The sequence below is a fragment of the Ovis canadensis genome, chromosome 4, assembly GCF_042477335.2.
Source record: "Ovis canadensis isolate MfBH-ARS-UI-01 breed Bighorn chromosome 4, ARS-UI_OviCan_v2, whole genome shotgun sequence".
NCBI classification, from domain to species: domain Eukaryota; kingdom Metazoa; phylum Chordata; class Mammalia; order Artiodactyla; family Bovidae; genus Ovis; species Ovis canadensis.
In genome coordinates, this window is record NC_091248.1 from 21,692,718 (window position 1) to 21,713,553 (window position 20,836).

Consider the following 20,836-nt stretch of genomic DNA (forward strand, 5'->3'; position numbering starts at 1 on the left):
AGCTCGCCTGGGACCCAGGGTGTTGCCATGCACTCCTCTGCTGGTCCCTCTTTCTGGAAACCCTAGGAGGCTCTTACCTTGGGGACAGACTGCTTTGGAATTCCATGGAGACAGCAGTAGTAGTGCAGGTGCTCCCAGCCCGTCAGGAGCTCATCCAGGGCGTCTTGCTGTGGACAGTAGCCAACGCGGATGCCAGCTGCACCAGCAAGAGACAGAGCCACGTCCTCTCTGCCAAGAGAAGCAGCAGTGCACAGAAGATCTCACTTCCCGGACAAACATCACCCATTTCTTAAAACCGGCTCATCAATCACAAGCTTGTGGCAGTTTGCGCTGTGTACTAAGTGCATGCTAAGTCACCTCAGTCATGTCCAATTCTTTGCGACCTATGGGTTGCAGCCCTCCAGGCTCCTCTGTCCATGGGATTCTCCAGGCAAGAATACTGGAGTGGGTTGCCAAGCCCTCCTCCAGGGGATCTTCCCGACCCAGGGATCAAACCCACATCCTTAGGTCTTCTGCACTGACAGGCAGGCTCTTTACCACTAGCACCACCTGGGAAGCCCTGTTGCAGTTTGTCTAATTCAATTAATTAACTTAGTATAAATGGGTTCAGTGAACTAGTAGCAGTCCAGGTTTGGGTAGGACAGACCTAGCTCTAATGCCACGAATGCTCTGGATGAGAAAGAACAGGCATAAGGCATAGAGCTTCCCAGCATCATCTGGCTGCACACAAGGTTTTGTTTGTGCCCTCTAAGAGTCTGTTTCCCCAGTCCTGTGGAACTTCTGGGATCAAATCCCACTGGCCTCCAAAGTCAAATTTCCTAAGGGTTTGGCAACAATGACTGCTGCTCCATAAATGGTCATCACAGCTATTATTCCCCCAACCAAAACAATTTATATGAACATCTAATAAATCCATGGTGAGGCTATCACTCAGTACCACATTTTTAAAAAATCACTTTTACGAAAGCAATAATATATATCTGATTGAACACACAGAAAAATAGAGGCTAAAAGGAAAAATTCAGGGTCTCAGCCCTCAAGTAATGTCTACCATTGATATTCTCAGGCTAATCCTTTAAGTGTAGCAATGCTCCACGAGTACTTGCAGAGGATTATACAAAACAGTACTTACTCAAAGAAAAGAGCTCCTGTTTTATTCTAATTTTATTATTAATAGATATTCATCATCAACATTTTTAAACTACTCAAATGTGATCACATTTAACATGAAACACTGATGTCTTTCTATGCATTTTTACATAGATAGAATCATAAAGTCTATAAATTTTCCTGAGAACACTTCAGAAAGGAAAATCTACAGTTTCAAAATGGAACATTATGTAAAGAAAAACTTGCTGAGAAATCATGACTCCTACAGAAGCTGTTATGAGCATCTTTCATTAAAAAAAAAAGTGAATCTAGTCATTCAATGACTAAAAAAGCAAACTGGCCGTCTGAGGAGGCCTTTAAAATAGCTGTGAAAAGAAGAGAAGTGAAAAGCCAAGAAGAAAAGGAAAGATATACCTATTTCAGTAGAGTTCCAAAGAATAGAAAGGAGAGATAAGAAAGCCTTCCTCAGTGATCAGTGCAAAGAAATAGAGGAAAACAATAGAATGGGAAAGACTAGAGATCTCTTCAAGAAAGTTAGACATACCAAAGGAACATTTCATGCAAAGATGGGCTCAATAAAGGACAGAAATGGTATGGACCTAACAGAAGCAGAAGATATTAAGAAGAGGTGGCAAGAATACACAGAAGAACTGTACAAAAAAGATCTTCATGACCAAGATAATCACAATGGTGTGAAAACTCACCTAGAGCCAGACATCCAGAAATGCAAAGTCAAGTGGGCCTTAGGAAGCATCACTATGAACAAAGCTAGTGGAGGTGATGGAATTCCAGTTGAGCTATTTCAAATCCTGAAAGATGATGCTGTGAAAGTGCTGCACTCAATATGCCAGCAAATTTGGAAAACTCAGCAGTGGTGACAGGACGGAAAAGGTCAGTTTTCATTCCAATCCCAAAGAAAGGCAATGCCAAAGAATGCTCAAACTACCACACAATCGCACTCATCTCACACACTAGTAAAGTAATACTCTAAATTCTCCATGTCAGGCTTCAACAATACGTGAACCATGAACTTCCAGATGTTCAAGCTGGTTTTAGAAAAGGCAGAGGAACCAGAGATCAAATTGCCAACATCCATTGGATCATGGAAAAAGCAAGAGAATTCCAGAAGAATATCTATTTCTGCTTTACTGACTATACCAAAGCTTTTGACTGTGCGGATCACAATAAACTGTGGAAAATTCTGAAAGGGATGGGAATACCAGACCACCTGACCTGCCTCTTGAGAAACCTGTGTGCAGGTCAGGAAGCAACAGTTAGAACTGGAAATGGAACAATAGACTGGTTCCAAATAGAAAAAGGAGTATTTCAAGGCTGTATATAGTCACCCTGCTTATTTAACTTATATGCAGAGTATATCATGAGAAACGCTGGGCTGGAGGAAGCACAAGCTGGATTCAAGACTGCTGGGAGAAATATTAATAACCTCAGATATGCAGATGATACCACCCTTATGGCAGGGTGAAGAAGAACTACAGAGCTTCTTGATGAAAGGAAAGAGGAGAGTGAAAAAGTTGGCTTAAAGCTCAACATTCAGAAAACTAAGATCATGGCATCCAGTCCCATCACTTCATGGCAAATAGATGGGGAAACAGTGGAAACAGTGGCTGACTTTATTTTGGGGGGCTCCAAAATCACTGTGGATGGTGACTGCAGCCATGAAATAAAAGACACTTACTCTTTGGAAGAAAAGTTATGACCAACCTAGACAGCATATTAAAAAGCAGAAACATCACTTTGCAAAACAAAGGTCCATCTAGTCAAGGCTATGGTTTTTCCAGTGGTCATGTATGGATGTGAGAGTTGGACTAGAAACAAAGCTGAGTGCTGAAGAATTGATGCTTTTGAACTGTGGAATTGGAGAAGACTCTTGAGAGTCCCTTGGGACTGCAAGGAGATCCAATGAGTCCATCCTAAAAGAAATCAGTCTTGAATATTCATTGGAAGGACTGATGTTGAAGCTGAAACTCTAACCCTTTGCCCACTTGATGCAAAGAATTGACTCATTTGAAAAGACTCTGATGCTGGGAAAGATTGAAGGCAAGAGAAGAAGGGGACGACAGAGGATGAGATGGTTGGATGGCATCACCAACTCAATGGACATGAGTTTGAGTAAACTCTGGGAGTTGGTGATGGACAGGGAGGCCTGGTGTGCTGCAGTCCATGGGGTCGCAAATACTTGGACATGACTGAGTGACTGAACTGAACTGACTGAATGTTTTAGTGTTTATTTAAGTGGTACAAGTACCTGATAACAGTAAACAGTGCAATAAAATTTAATTTGGAGTAAAATTTTGTGTAAAATTTTATGTTTTCCATTTTGCCTTTTTTCCTAATCTTGTAAACATTAATCCATCAAACAATTTTTCCCTAAATTTCAAATAGCAAAAGTTTATTTCAGCCTAATTTTTGCTACTCTTTAGAAAATATGTTCATCAGTTCAATCACTCTTAGGAATTTTATCAGTGTATTTAAGAGATTTCACAAGACATACAGTGGTGTGCATTTTTTAGCAAATTTACTGGCATATTAGAATTTTTTATTTCAATATGTAACATCAGGTTTTGTTTCGAACCACTGCCTCTGGAAAAATTTCACTCAATAACTTTTTTTCTATCTTCTTTTTTTATTTTTCATGGTAGTAAAAGACATTATACAAAATTTACCATTTAGCCATTTTACATTTTAAGTATAAAATTTAGTGGAATATTAAAAGCATTCTATGCAATCATCATTACTATTAACATCTAGTTCTAGAACATTTCCAATATCCTCAAAGGTAACCTCATAATTATTGGTATATTTAAAATTTAAAAAAAAAAAAAAAAACAGAAACTTCAGTCAAAGTTAGTCGAGGTGGCTCAGATGGTAAAAAATCTGTCTGCAATGTGGGAAACCCAGGTTCGATCCCTGGGTTGGAAAGATCCTCTGGAGAAGGGAATGGCTACTCCCTCCAGTATTCTTTCCTCGAGAATTCCATAGACAGCGGAGCCTGGTAGGCTACAGTCCATGGGGTCACCAACTCAGACATGACTAGATGACTAACGTACATAGGAGACCAGCAGGGGGAGCTCTCAAGCCTGTGACAGCAGCAGGGCCCACAGGCAGAAGAAAGACTTCCTCTCTTTGGGCCTGGACTCACCCAATGGAAAGTGAGCTGTAGGCTCCTTGTTACTGCTCCACCCACCCTGCCTTCCACTCTATAAAAGCTTTCTTTTCTGCATTTTTACAGGGGGACTTGCCAATGCATTGCCATGGTTGCAGACCCCAAATCATAATTTCTTTGATGATCTTCCAAACCCACCCTTGCTGGAAAAAACACCAGCAGTCTATTTATTCTATCTGTTTTAGAGCAACATGCGTGTATGAGGCATGCCTCATTTCCCCGTCCCTCCAGCCCCCTACCTTCTGTTTTAATCACCACTTTCCATTTTGTACATGTTAAAACTGAACCCTGCAAGGCACCGCTGCCTTGAACTGACTACAGAACCAGTTCTAACCCCTTTATGTGGCCCATACAAGTCTACCAACAAGTCTACCAACTTTTTCATTCGTTAACACTTTCGTACAAAGATAAAATGACAATATTAAAAAAAGAGAGGAGGTTATTACTTTTTTAACTAATCGGTTTAATTTTAAGAGTAGTTTAGGTTTATGGGAAAGTGGAATAGAAAGTACAGGAAGATGAAGGAGGTCACCTAGAATCACCCCCCTCCAATTATTATCTTCATTGCTATGGCACATTTGTTAAAACTGATTGATACTCCTATTAACAATGTCCACAATCCACACTGGGGCTTGCATTTTGAGTTGAACATGCTGTGGGCTTTATCAGAGTCATACCCACAGAAGCACACAGATCAGCTTCTGTGCACCTATGGACATCTTATCTTTGACAGCAGAGGCAAGAATATACAATGGAGAAAAGACAATCTCTTTAACAAGTGGTGGTGGGAAAACTGGTCAACCATTTGTAAAAGAATGAAACTAGAACACTTTCTCGGAGAAGGCAATGGCACCCCACTCCAGTACTCTTGCCTGGAAAATCCCATGGATGCAGGAGCTTGGTGGGCTGCAGTCCAAGGGGTCGCGAAGAGTCAGACACAACTGAGTGACTTCACTTTCAATTTTCACTTTCATGCATTGGAGAAGGAAATGGCAACCCACTCCAGCGTTCTTGCCTGGAGAATCCCAGGGATGGTGGAGCCTGGTGGGCTTCTATCTATGGGGTTGCACAGAGTTGGACACGACTGAAGTGACTTAGCAGCAGCAGAACACTTTCTAACACCATACACAAAAATAAACTCAAAATGGATTAAAGATCTAAACATAAGACCTGAAACTATAAAACTCCTAGAGGAGAACATAGACAAAACATTCTCTGACATAAATCACAGCAAGATCCTCTATGACCCACCTCCCAGAATATTGGAAATAAAAGCAAATTTTTTTTGCTCTAATTAGGTGACCTAATTAAAATTAAAAACTTCTGCACAACAAAGGAAAGTACAAGCAAGGTGAAAAGATAGCCTTCAGAATGGGAGAAAATAATAGCAAATGCAGCAACTGACAAGTAATTAATCTCAAAAATATACAAGCAACTACTGCAGCTCAACTCCAGAAAAATAAATGACCCAATCAAAAAATGGGCCAAAGAACTAAACAGACATTTCTCCAAAGAAGACATACAGATGGCTAACAAACACATGAAAAGATGCTCAACATCACTTATTATCAGAGAAATGCAAATCAAAACCACAATGAGGTACCATTTCACGCCAGTCAGAATGGCTACTATCCAAAAGTCTACAAACAATAAATCCTGGAGAGGGTGCAGAGTAAAGGGAACCCTCTTACACTGTTGGTAGAAATGCAAACTAGTACAGCCACTATGGAGAACAGTGTGGAGATTCCTTTAAAAACTGGAAATAGAATTGCCATATGACTCAGAAATCCCACTGCTGGGCATACACACTGAAGAAACCAGAATTGAAAGAGACATGTGTACCCCAATGTTCATTACAGCACTGTTTATAATAGCCAGGACATGATAGATGTCCATAAGCAGACAAATGGATAAGAAAGCCGTGGTACATATGCACAATGGAGTATTACTCAGCCATTAAAAAGAATACATTTGAATCAGTTCTAATGAGGTAGATGATACTGGAGCCTATTATACAGAGTGGAGTAAGCCAGAAAGAAAAACACCAATACAGTATACTAACACATATATATGGAATTTAGAAAGATGGTACTGATAACCCTGTATGTGAGACAGCAAAAGAGACACAGATGTATAGAACAGTCTTCTGGACTCTGTGGGAGAGGGCGAGGGTGGGATGATTTGGGAGTATGGCACTGAAACATGTATATTATCATATGTGAAATAAATCGCCAGTCCAGGTTCGATGCATGAGACAGGATGCTCGGGGCTGGTGCATTGGGATGACCCTGAGGGATGGTATAGGGAGGGAGGTGAGAGGGGGGGGCTCAGGATGGAGAACACGTGTACACCTGTGGTGGATTCATGTCAATGTATGGCAAAACCAATACAATATTATAAAGTAATTAGCCTCCAATTAAAATAAATAAATTTATATTTTTAAAAAATAAATAAATAAAAGAAAAATAAGTAAATGATTCAAACCATAAAAAAATAATTACCTTTTTCAATATTCAGTGGGCTCAGGACTCTCTGCCCACACCCTTCCTGTAACCCTCCAGTTGGTATCTTTGAATTTGAGAAAGTGGAAGTGTTAGTCACTCAGTTGTGTCTGACTCTTTGAGATGCTATGGACTGTAACCTACCAGGTTCCTAGTCCATGAGATTCTCCAGGCAAGAACACTGAAGTGGGTTGCCACGCCCTTCTGCAAGGGATCTTCCTGACCCAGGGACCAAATTCATGTCTCTTACGTCTCCTGCATTGGCAGGTGGGTTCTTCACCACTAGTGCCAGTGTTGGTGTCTCTGAACTTGGGAAGAGGTGAACAATTCAGAGTGAGTGAGTGATGGTAGGCTGGGGAGGCAGGGGTCCAGCCATGGAAAGAGTCTGGTCCTTTTGCTTTTCAGACTTACTTGCTACTTAGCCCAGTGACTGCAGCCTAATTTCTAGTCACACAGGACTGATAGCTTTTAACTAAGGACAAGACTTCACAATGGAGTGAGATAAAGTATTTTTACCCTCTCCTTTTAGAGCAGGGCATCTTCTGCCTGCTATGCTATTGAAATGTTTGCATTTGCTTTGAGTGAGAAGGAATCGCCTCCCTGCTCACATCTGGCACAGGATATTTGTCAGTTCTACAGTTTTTATTATGAATTGGCATTCATCCCTGTGGGGCTCCTGAACCACAGTGGAGCTAGATACTCAAACAGCATTAAAGACACATGAAGTCAAAGCATGTCAAGGTTTCCCTAGCTCTATTTCATTAGCTTAAATACCTGCTGCTCTGTAACTAGAAAACATTTTTTATCAAAATTTGGGGGGAAATAAGGGCCTCAAAGAGATCAACCTGACAACTCAAGTTCAAATTGAACATGACTCACTTTCAATGACATCAAGTTATAAACCAGAGATGGAGTGGGCACAGCCTGTGAAAACATACATACAAATAAAATCATCTATACCATTTTGGGGGGCTTCCCAGGTAGTGCTAGTGGTAAAGAACCCACCTGCCAATGCAGGAGACATAGAGATGCAGGTTTGATCCCTGGGTCAGAAAGATCCCCTGGAGGAGGGCATGGCAACCCACTCCAGTGTTCTTGCCTGGAGAATCCCATGGACAGAGGAGCCTGATGGGCTACTGTCCACTGGGTCATAAAGAACTGGACTTGACTGAAGCAACTTAGCACACATGCACATACCGTTTTTCTATATTCAACATCTAGATCTCATCTGCAAAGCAGAAATAGTGACATGAATGTGGAAAGCAAACATATGAATGTCAAGAGGGAAAGGGGGGATTGGATGAATTGGGAGATGGGATTGACATATACACTCTATTGATACTATGTATAAAATGGATAATCAATGAGAACCTGCTATGTAGCTCAAGGAACTCTACTCAACGCTCTGTGGTGACCTGAATGGAAAGGAAATCCAAAAAAGAGGGGATACATGTATACGTATAGCTGACTCACATTGCTGTACAGCAGAAACTAAGATGACACTGCAAAGCAACCATACTCCAATAAAAGTTAATTTTAAAAAAAGAAAGAAAAAAATACCCCTGTATGTACACAAGGGCATCATATGCCAATGCAGCTGTGGAGTAAGGCCAGAGTACAGGACCAACCCAGAGTTCATTCTAACTGACCTAAAAGAAGATGAACCTGTGGATATTAATCTCCCAACTCATCTGTGAGTGAGGCTAGCCAAACATTTTCCAAATCAAAATCACTGTCAATCACATCTATGTGCTATTGGAAAATGCTCACATCTATTTTTCAGTTTCCACATACTTGCATTTCAGTTATCTCAAACTAATAAGAAAGGTCATAACACTGTATGCTTTATGCTCTAGTGCCGATCGGAAAGGCAAGACATTTTTCAGTTGAAGGTCTGACATGAGAATGAACTTCGAGTGGCTTTTACCACGATGCATGCTGACTAGGTTATTTTTCTCTTTATTTAAGAACAGGGCATGAAATTCTGAAAATTAAATAAAATGTCTGGAGCATTCTGAGACGCCTTTACCAAACCAAAGGTTTAATGTTGGAACAGGTTTTACCAGGGTTTTGCTTTTCACTTCAGGCCATTAATTTTCTTTGTATTATCAGCAGTTTGTAAGCTGCCAAAATAGGTCAAAAAGAGCCAAGAAAGAACTGTTTGGTGGCCCTGGTTTGATTTGTTTCCCTGTCAGTATTTAAACCTGTTTGCCCTCAAAATACTTGATGTTTTGCTGACACCGTCCACATTTCACCACAAGGTTACCCACTAATTCACCCCCATTCTGTAGTCAGGTGAATGCAGGGCTGTCTTCACACACGATTCCTGAGCAACTGGGCTGTGAGTCAGTCTCACTGACTCTTGGCCATGAGCCCTGTGTCAGGAGAAACCCCTGAGCCCGAGAACAAACTCAACAACTGGAATTCCAGGAGCGGAACCCCCATGATGACTTGATGTGGTTTCACAGTGAACATGATGCTGACGTGTTGCTGTGTTTCTTAAATGGGAATCAATAACAATAAGTGGGATTAAGTTCATTCCCCTGGTTCACACACAAACACACAGACACACACACAAACACACAGACAGACACACACAGAAACACGTAGACATGCCACACCCAGCACACATATTCTACTGTCTACTACAAGTAGAGTTCTCTCAGGTCCTTCAGATCAGTATTTAAACACAAGCACACCTGCAGCATTCAGAGCACATGGTCACTCTTTTAGGGGGTACTGAAGCTGTGACTTGTACTTATTTTTATTATCTCTTTGTAACTGCCAGAGGGAGAAGCCAGCAACCTGATTAAGTCATGTGCTTTCAAAAGAGTAAAATGATACCCAATCATATTTCTCTAAGGCTGAGATTTTGCCTTCCTGCCCAAGGCAACACTACAAACTTCTGGCAACAAAGTGGCTCATTGCCTTAGAGACATTGCTGGTGCACAAGTCTTCAATCTACTCATTTACTCCAGGAAAAATGAAGCGAACACATTCAAGGCTTGTTCCTAAAGAACACATGTTGGGATTCTGTCTCTCTCCTGCTGTACTGTCACGAGACTGTCCATTCAGCGCTTTCTCACTTGATGTAAGACGTGAAATGAGACAGGCTGGTCCACCTGGGAAACCACTGGGACCAGCAGCACCGCCCTGCCCTCAGCATCGCTTCACCATACACACCTCCTCCCCAGGTCAGGGTTAAAGGTTGAATAAGTCATCAGTGAGCTCACAGAATCAGGACAGTAAGCCTGTCACTGGTTCACAGGATAACTGTATATATCTTGCATATATTTGTACCTATGTGGATTCAAATTATATTAAATGTACTATGAGTAGAAATATAATATCTATTTCTGACTATAATAGATATGGTCAGGAAGAGTGTTTTTTTCTTTAAATAGTTTAAATTATTCTAATGGTGGGTAGCTCTGTTTAAAATTATACAAGGTTAAAAAAATTGACATTTTGATTCCACTTGTTTGATTTAGTATGAACAGAATGCTAGATTTCTAATTAAAAAGAACAGATATGAAACGAGCAATAAAGATTTACTGTATAGCACAGGGAACTATGGCCAGTATCTTGTGATAAATAACCTATACTGGAAAATAATCTGAAAAATAATATTTGTGTATCTCTATAACTGAATCACCTTGCTGTGCCCCTGAAGCACTGCATGTCAACTGTACTTCAATCATACATGTATGTAGTAAGAAAAAACAAAATTTTATAAAGAATCTTCCTATAAAGAAATACTAAAACACCAGGACATACATACAAAATTGACAAATTTGGAATGTTTATATTCTCTACCTACTTAATAGTTGGAATATTTAAGCAGAGACAGGCAAAGTTACTATGGTTTTTATTTTTTCAGTGTGAGACTTGTAATTCCTACGTTAGAAGTGTAAGTTACTTCAGTATGTCATGTGTCAAAATCTACTGGGTCTCATAGAAAATAACAAGCTACAAATAATGCTATTAGCAAAATAACTTCATTTTTAGTGCTAACAAGCTGTTGATAAACAGTAGACATCAGATGATAATGCCTCAATTTTATGGCATTCCTTAAAGTTTTTGGAGTCTCAGAAATTCTAACATATTTTCTTCAATTAAAAGAAAAAACACTCTGGAAAACTCGAGGTTGTTATTTTACAAGTTTAGAGGTCAGAGAAAAAAGCTAATATATGAGTTACACCGCTTCACATGGAGACACCGGTAAAGGTCTGACAACCAAGTCACACCAAAGCCTCTGCTTTCGTCCAGTTCTCACTCCTACATCAGTGATGCCATATCACCTCCCCCCAAAAAACGCTAGGGGTAAAAAGTGAAAGGAGAAAATTCATTAAAAAAAGAAAAGAGGGGGTGATGTCTGAAATTGGGAACGTATGGACTTTGCTATCGTTTATGCTGAGGAGATAATAGTCTCTATAAAGTATAAAATGATGTATTATATACAATTATATTTGTAGAAGAAACCAGAGAAGTTGAACACGGTCTGAAAACCCTCAAAATTGTCAGAAGAAATGTGAGGCATGCAGAAAATAAAAAAGGAACATTCAACAGAAACAAAAACAGACCAAGAAGAAATAGGGCCTGTGAAAATTTCCTAGTGAGTGAAATAAACCAGCAGAAAAAGAAAAAGTTGCAGAACTCTGAAATCTCAAATAAAAAGCTCTTTCCAAAATGAAAAATCAAACGACTGTGCAAAATATATGGAAAATAACAAAATGAAATCATACGTGGAATATTGTCAAAAACAATGATTAGAGGAAAGTTCGTGGATTTAAAATTTTCAATAACAGAGAAGAAGTAATTGGATTTAATGAATTAAGCAGCATACCAAAAAAGCTATAAAAAATTTAAAAGGACATTGAAGGAAAGAATAAATATACAGCAGAAATTAAATAATGGGAAACAAAAAATAGAACAGTTAATAGCTGATTTTATGAAAAAAGTAAACAACAGATCCATCCCACTAAGGGGAAAAAAAAGATAAAAATCACAAAGCTTAAAATGTGAAATAAAGACAATGACATTACAAATATAGAGGAGAGTAAAACAATAAGAAGACATTATTTTGCCCATATCAAAGCAAGTAAACTTACATTTGGATGAAATTATTTTCCAGGAAATAGAAAAGGCCCCCTGACCCCAGGCTGGCAGCCAAAATGTAGACCAATTACCATTTCAGAAACTGAGAAATAGATGCTGATGACTAACTCCCATTCATCCCCTCTCCCTCCACAATGTCTAGGCATGCAGGAACACAGGCTGAAGCATGAACCCACCAGAGGGTACCAGCCCACTAGGGAACACAGTTACCCTATAATCTACAGTCTTTGAATATTTCTACCCATGTATGCCCTGCATATTCCAAAATAGCTAAAGCGAGGATGACAAATGCTGAAGCAACGTCACAAAAATTATTTACCTGATCAAAAGAATGCAAAAAGAAAACTGATATTTTAGACCAGAGTATTAAATAGTATCCATACAAAGCCCACTGGCAACCCACTCCAGTACTCTTGCCTGGAAAATCCCATGGACGGAGGAGCCTGGTAGGCTGCAGTCCATGGGGTCGCTAAGAGTCGGACATGACTGAGCGACTTCACTTTCACTTTTCACTTTCATGCATTGGAGAATGAAATGGTAACCCACTCCAGTGTTCTTGCCTGGAGAATCCCAGGGACAGGGGAGCCTGGTGGGCTGCTGTCTATGGGGTCACACAGAGTTGGACATGACTGAAGCAAATTAGCAGTAGCAGTATAGAAAGCCCACAGCCTTTAAAATATACTCTTTTGTGATCTAGGTAACAGCTTGAAGCTAAAAAGCATCATCCTTCCCCACGGAAATCATAATACATCAGTGTTGTTACAGATAATACCAAATGTTTACTATTATGCTAAATAATTTGGATAATCATCTACCGTATTCAAAGGCAACAATTCACATCAAAAGCATAACTTCATCCCTGTCTGTCTCAGTACGCATGTTTACCTTTTACAGTTTTGTCTAGGAAGAAAAAGGAAAAATAACAAACATGACGCATTGGTCCCTTTTAGAAAAGAGCATATATTGCAGGGAACATAAGACTGAATATAAAGTTTTAAAAAAGAAGAAACAACAATAAAGCCCTGATCTTCTGCCCTCAGTGGTATTTTTGTTTTTTGTTTTTTAGTTTGCAACTCTACTGCTGGTTAACACTTCAGTCTTCAGAAAATCTTGACTCACACTTCTCAACCTTCTTTCAATGCCCCTGTTCAAAATGTATGGCACTATGTTCCCAGAACTATTTGGGCCTCTTTCTTTTCTCCTCAACTCTTCTCTTCTGGTCTGGTTACCACTGAACCTTGCCTACATCTCGGAGAAAAAAAATGTTAATTCACATTAATCCAAATCAATTCTCACTTTGCCTCATTGTCAGAGTTACAACCAGAGGTCAAACTTCCATTTAAAAATTACATCCATAATGTTTACCTTAAAATGCCTCTGTATGCGTGTGTGCAAATCACTTCAGTCATGTGCGACTCTTTTCAACCCCATGGACTGTAGCCCGACAGGCTCCTCTGTCCATGGGATTTCCCAGGCAAGAATACTGGAGTGGGCTGCCATGCGCTCCTCCAGGGGATCTTCCTGACCCAAGGATCAAACTCCCATCTCTTACGTCTCCTGCACTGGCAGGCGGGTTCCAGTGTCACCTGGGAAGCCCATAAAATTCAACAAAATCTCTTCATACAGAGAAGCAATGTAATAATCTGTAATAATATTAGAGGGCATCTTAATAGTTAAAACCAAAGGACTTGGATTTTAAGAAACTATTAAAAACCCAGTTCATAATAAGGATTTGAATCATAGAAGAGAATATGTGAAGAAAGGTAGGTAGACCTACACCCACCTTCCCCCACCCACAGACGCAGCACCTGGATCCTGGGGCGGAGAAGAAAGGACAGCCACCAGACGACAGGGCTCCAGAAACCTCCGGTGCCGCTCTGAGTCCCAGCTTGTGTCTATGTTCTACCCTGGTTCAGAGCTGCAGGGCAAGGCAGCACAGGCGAGAATCAATGCCACCTCAGTACAAGGGGCCAACAAAAGGGAAAAACCTGCCAGCCACCCCCACGGACCTGCGACCAGTCCTCTCCTGCAGGCATCTCTAAATTTTATACACAACTAGTCCCACCTGCATAGAGAAGCCTGCTCACCACTGCTTCCAAGAAACATCAACTTAAGAAAGAGCACGCCTTTACTAAGAGAAGTAAAATGATATCTCCTAAAAACAGTGTTGAAGAGTGAAAAGGGAGCAACATTCGGAAAATTCATCAAGAGGGTGTCTGAAACATTTAGGAAATATGTAGACAATCCTGGTAGACCATGAGATGGAGCAGCCTCAGTGAAAGAGAAGCATTAGTCTATGGAGAGAAACGGCAGGTAAAAGGGCATCAAAATAGAAAGTCTCCCAGGATGAGAATAACAGGTCATAACTTCAAATAAAGGAGGACAGTAAGGAAACCAAAATTATCTTCTCGAATTTAATTTAGAAATGTATGAGAGAGGGCTAAACATAACCCAAAATAAAAAAAACTATGAATTCTCTAATTCTTGAGGAATAGTTAATAGGTTTTGTTTTCTTGCTTGTTCTGGTAAATTTAAGGGGAAAGAAAATAAGACAATACAGATATCTGAAAGGGAAGCAAAGTGAGGCTGATAGGCAGAAGGCAATAGAGCAACATCCAGAGCTTCTGAGAAAGACCACAGGACCTGCAGACATCCGTACACCCAGGTTGTCTTTCATCATGAAGGCAAGTCTCTGATACTCCAGCAACCAGAACACATATATCTCCACATCCCAATTATCCTCCATTAAAACAAACAAACAAAGGTAGGATTAGATCCTATAAATATAAATAGAAAAGCTGATGATCAGTACCAACACAAATTAAAACAGGCATATATCTAAATGAATGACGCATGTAACACACACGCATCTTCTTCTTTAAAAAGAGAAAGAACAATACAAAAATTTAACAGCAGTCTGAATCTAAAATCTCTTTATATGATCAAGTTAGAAGAGGAAAAAGGTCCAGTCACCTCTGGATTAATGAGAGGGGAACAAAAAACCAAATAGAAAGTCATGTCTTATAAATAAATAAATAACCACAGAGAATAAACTAGTAAAAATGTAAAAGCAATGATTACATTAAAAGTTGAGAAAATCTCCCAGAAAGTAGAACTAGAAAATAAAGATGCTGGAAAGAGAAGAGAAAATGTTTCATTCTGGGAGACATGACAGCTGAATAAAGAAGACCAAGAAAGAGATAATAAAGAAACACAAGTGGGGAAATTATAAAAGAAAAACAATCAAAAAGATGTCTAAGCATCAAAGGAAGCAAGCTTTTACTGATTAAAATAACCATAGAGTCTTCATTAAGACTTTTAGTGCAAAAAAGAAAAGAGGTCAACTACAAGTAGTATTTATGAACTGAATATTTTAGACACTGAAAAGTTAACCACTGTGCATATGTATTCCTTTAAAAATATGAAAAATAATATAGTTCAAATGATGAAAGATCACTGATATTCATGATTTAGATAAAATCAGCAATCATTCCTAATGGAAAAATTCAGAAAAGTGAGTTCTTAGTAAAAGATACTTATTACATATGCAGGTTTACCATAATTCTAGTTCAAATAAATTCAATCATATAAAATATAGAGATAAATATTAGATATATAAATATTATAAAATAAGAAGTAATATTTTTCTCTACCAAGAAAAATGCTGATACTCAACTAAGAAAATAACAGATCAAATAAAATAATCTTACAGAATGGATACAGCTTTAAAAAATTAGTTTCCTTGGATGTCAACATTAATCAATTAAAAATATAGGCTAAGGAAAATTTCTTCCACAGCACTATCAAATTACATAAAATATGAAGACACATCCAGAATGTGAAATATGCAGGTTATGTTAAAATTTAATGAAGAATCGCTAGAAAACTGCAAAAAGTGTAGCAACCATAGTACTAAATAAGAAGGCTCACAATCATCAATATTTTCAATGTTTTAACAAGTGTTTTACATCTATGTAGATTTCACACCAGGAAAATTCTGATAGCTAATGATGAAGGAACTTGCTTTGATGATAAAGCATATTATAAAACCATAGTTTGAAAGATGTAGGGTAGAATTTGTGCCAGAAAATGCAAACGAATTTGAAACTTAAAGCACATAAGCATATCAAGTTTATATAAATAAACCTAACAGTGTATTAAATGGTAAGTGGGTCACTTCAAATCAATAAAGATCAACTATGCATAAAGGGTATGGGAATGAATGGGTAACCTTTTTTAAAATTCAAATCTTAATTGTATGTCACTCTTGTATCCCTGAATAAGATACAGATCCAAAAGGATTTTGATATACACAAGAATCAGAATTTTATCTTGGGTGACTATCTCTACTACTTAGGTGGGGAAGACAGTCCTGTGCATTCCTATGTGTTACTCTAGGGTTGAGCATCAACAGCAGGTAGATATCAAGTTACTAGAAAGGAAAAACTAAAATCATCTCATCTCCAATCATAAAAATTTGTCTGGGAATTCAGAGTGTTAATGTCAGTTACTTCCATGAGGATGTTAAAAAAGTGAGGTGTGTTTAGTTTGCTTGTTTTCTTGATTCTTAGAAGTATTTCAGGTTATAGTATTTGTTTCCTCTCAGAATGCACTTCCAGCATTCCTGCTACAGAAGGTGGGCATGAAGAATGACATATGCAGACCTTATTCTAGAAGCCTGCCCGGCTCTCCTGGAAAGCCCACGCCCCGTGGTCAGGCACAGACGAGGCTCCGCCTTGCACGGCTGCACGGCAAGAGGCTTCTAATTTATTCCACCAAGTATGATGCAGAGGAAAGCTGAAAGGTGTGGGAGAGTTACTTACCCTAAAGCGACAGGGTGAAATACAGAATGAGGAGATAAGAGTGTAATGACGAGAAAGGCAGTGTCTGTTCAGTTTCCAGCGGACGTGGCTTCTGTCTGTTGTACACTCACCATCTTAGCTCTTCCAGAAAAGAGGAGGAAGAGAGGGAGAAGGAGGAAGGCAGGAATGGTGGAATCTGGGGAGGAGGATCCCTTACGACTATACCATGGAAGTTACAAACAGATTCAAGGGATTAGCTCTGATAGAGGGCCTGAAGAATTACGGACGGAAGTTCGCAAGACTGTTTGGGAGGCAGTAATCAAAACCATCCCCAAGAAAAGGAATGCAAAAAGGCAAAATGGTTGTCTGAGGAGGCCTTACAAATAGCTGAGAAAAGAAGAGAAGCAAAAGGAAAAGGAGAAAAGGAAAGATATACCCATTTGAATGCAGGGTTCCAAAGAATATCAAGGAGAGATAAGAAAGCCTTCCTCAGTGATCAATGCAAAGAAATAGATGGAAACAATAAAATGGGAAAGACTAGAGATCTCTTCAAGAAAATTAGAGATACCAAGGGAACACTTCATGCAAAGATGGGTGCAATAAAGGACAGAAACAGTATGGACCTAACAGAAGCAGATGATATTAAGAGATGGCAAGAATACACAGAAGAATTATTCAAAAAAATCTTAATGACCGAGATAACCACAATGGTGTGATCACCCACCTAGAGCCAGACATCCTGGAATGCAAAGTAAAGTGGGCCTTAGGAAGGATCACTCCAAACAAAGCTAGTGGAAGTGATGGAATTCCAGTTGAGCTATTTCAAATCCTAAAAGATGATGCTGTGAAAGTGCTACACTCAATATGTCAGCAAATTTGGAAAATTCAGCAGTGGCCACAGGACTGGAAAAGGTCACTTTTCATTCCAATCACAAAGAAAGGCAATGCCAAAGAATGCTCAAACTACTGCACAATTGCACTTATCTCACATGCTAACAAATAATGCTCAAAATTCCCCAAGCCAGGCATCAACAGTACATGAACTGAGAAATTCCAGGTGTTAAAGCTGGATTTAGAAAAGGCAGAGGAACCAGAAATGAAATTGCCAACACCCGTTAGATCACAAAAAAAAGCAAGAGAATTCCAGAAAAACATCTACTTCTGCTTTATTGACTACACCAAAGACTTTGACCGTGTGGATCACAACAAACTGTGGAAAATTATTCAAGGGATGGGAATACCAGGCCACCTTATCCGCCTCCTGAGAAATCTGTATGCAGGCCAAGAAGCAACAGTTAGAATTGGACATTGAACAACAGACTGGTTCCAAATAGGGAAAGGAGTACATCAAGGCTGTGTATTGTCATCTTGCTTTAACTTATATGAAATGCCAGACTGGATGAAACACAAGCTGGAATCAAGATTGCCAGGAGAAATATCAATATGCTTAGATATGCAGATGATACCACCCTAATGGCAGAAAGTGAAGAGGAACTAAAGAGCATCTTAATGAAAGTGAAAGAGGAGAGTGAAAATGCTGGCTTAAAATTCAACATTCAAAAAACTAAGATCATGGCATCCGGTCCCATCACTTCATGGCAAATAGATGGGGGAACAATGGAAACAGAGACTTTATTTGGGGGGCTCCAAAATCACTGCAGATGGTGACTGCAGCCATGAAATTAAAAGAGGCTTGCTCCTCAGAAGAAAAGCTATGCACAATCTAGCATTATTAAAAAGTAGAGACATTACCAACAAAGGTCAGTCTAGTCAAAGCTATGTTTTTTCAGCAGTCATGTATGGATGTGAGAGTTGGACCATAAAGAAAGCTGAGCACCCAAAATTGATGCTTTTGAACTGTGGTTTTGGAGAAGACTCTCGAGGGTCCCTTGGACTGCAAGGAGATCAAACCAGTCCATCCTAAAGGAAATCAGTCCTGAATATTCATTGGAAGGACTGATGCTGAAGCTGAAGCTCCAATACTTTGGCTGCCTGATACAAAGAAGTGACTCATTAGAAAAGATCCTGATGCTGGGAAAGATTGAAGGCAAGAGGAGAAGGGGAAGACAGAGGATGAGATGGTTGGATGGCATCACTGACTCAATGGACATGAGTTTGAGCAAGCTCTAGGAGTTGGTGATAGACACCAAAGCCTGGCGTGCTGCAGACCCTGGGGTGGCAAAGAGTCAGACATGACTGTGCAACTGAACTGAACTGAACTGGGGAGGAGGAAGACAGAGAGACAAAATCTCAGCTGACAGCTCTCTTGTCCCATTTTGGCCATGTGATGGAGTGAAGCCCTGTGGGGTGCCAGGTGTGACAGCTGACACAGCAGGCGTGCAGGGGAGGAACAGAGCAGTGATGACTTATCCTTGTGTAGAAAGCATGAAATCTTAACCCCCAGGGCCTCAGAATGGGACTTTCAAATACTCTCGGGATGGGCCCTTAGAGGTAAGCGACACCAAATATGATCATAAGGTTGGAAAGTCAGACAGACCCCAGGAAGCGTGAGGGCCGAGTAAGAAGCAGCCCTCTGCAAGCTCAGGAGGGAGGCCTCTGTAGTACCGAACCTGTAGACATCTTGGACTTCTCTTCAGAACCATGCGAAAGTAGGGAGAGAAGGATTGGGGTTAGTAGATGCAAGCTATTACATATAGGATGGATAAGCTAAAAAGTCTTACTGTATAGCTCAGGGAACTATATCCAATATCCTGTGAGAAATCAGAATGGAAAAGAATATAAAAATACATATATACGTATAACTGAGTCACTTTGCCATACAGCAGAAATTAACACAACATTGCAAAGCAACTATACTTCAAAAAAATGTTTTAATTTTAAAAAGTAACCACAAGAAAATAAATTTCTATTGCCTAAGCCACCTGTCTATGTAATTTTGCTGTGGCAGCCCTAGAACATTATTATATATATAATATATACAGTGTAATACTAGGGCTTCCCTGGTGGCTCAGACAGTAAAGAATCTCCCTGAAATGCCAGAGACCTGGGTTCGATTCCTGGGTAGGAAAAATCCCCTGGAGAAGGAAATGGCTACCCACTCCTGTATTCTTGCCTGGAGAATCCCATGGACAGAAGAGCCTGGCAGGCTACAATCCATGGGGTCACAAAGAGTGGGACATGACTGCGTGTAATATTATACACACACACTTACATACAAACACACACATACTGTCATTCAACCCGTGGTGTCATCCACTGCAAAAATAAAATTTAAAAAAAAAGATACAAAACAACTGTTTCAATGGATTTGTTGTTCAACAATAAAAACAAGAAATCTATAAAATGCTTGACACACAAGGGAGTACATGAAAAGTTGAATTTTGTATGAAAATATATAACATTCAGACATTTCATGATAGGCACAGACAAAAATGTCAGCTATGTTCCATTTAATCATGAACTTGAAGGAGAGAGGGAGTGTAAAAGTGTTCTGCTGAACCCGGCTGTTACAGTTCATGACATTCTTCCTGTTTTCTCGACATCTTAAGGTCAAAACTTCAACACAGGCAGTAATAAAAACAACAAAAATTTATTGCTCACTCCTTATGTTCTAGCCATGGACTGTCTCATTTAACCCTCACAGAGACCCCTGGGGTAGGTTATCTCAATCTATTGTTTTCTCATTTTAAATATCAAAAGCTTATATTTAATGAAGATAAAATAACTCACCCAAGCTCACATAGCTAGTCAGTGGCAAAACTAAGATTTAGATCAAGAGAGATTCTCTCCTAAGCTCCAAATGTAAAACACTGCCCTTAACCCAGGAAGATTCCTGAAGGTCAAGATCGTGGTTTACACATGAAAATACATAACAGATAGAACAATGTCTGCTTTCTTCAGTTAAGATATAATGGCAATGGCTGGAGATCTAAAGCCCTGTGTTACAGTTTTAGTTACTATTTTAATACATCTCAAACGTTCAGTTCAGTCGTTCAGTCATGTCTGACTCTTTGTGACCCCATGGACAGCAGCACGCCAGGCTTCCCTGTCCATCACCTACTCCCAGAGTTTGCTCAGACTCATGTCCATCGAGTCAGTGATGCCATCCAACCATCTCAACCTCTGTCGTCCCCTTCTCCTCCTGCCTTCAATCTTTCCCA

The 20,836-nt window shown here is 39.7% G+C and overlaps 1 protein-coding gene across 1 annotated transcript in view; it reads right to left on the reverse strand.

The window, feature by feature from the left end:
* The window catches only part of ABCA13 (ATP binding cassette subfamily A member 13), a 396,112-nt gene that overhangs the window by 44,249 nt on the left and 331,027 nt on the right, over nucleotides 1-20,836 (reverse strand). Inside the window, exon 57 of the mRNA XM_069587332.1 lies at nucleotides 78-228. Within this exon, the coding sequence (XP_069443433.1) occupies nucleotides 78-228 (151 nt within the window). The remainder of the gene's footprint in view (nucleotides 1-77; nucleotides 229-20,836) is intronic.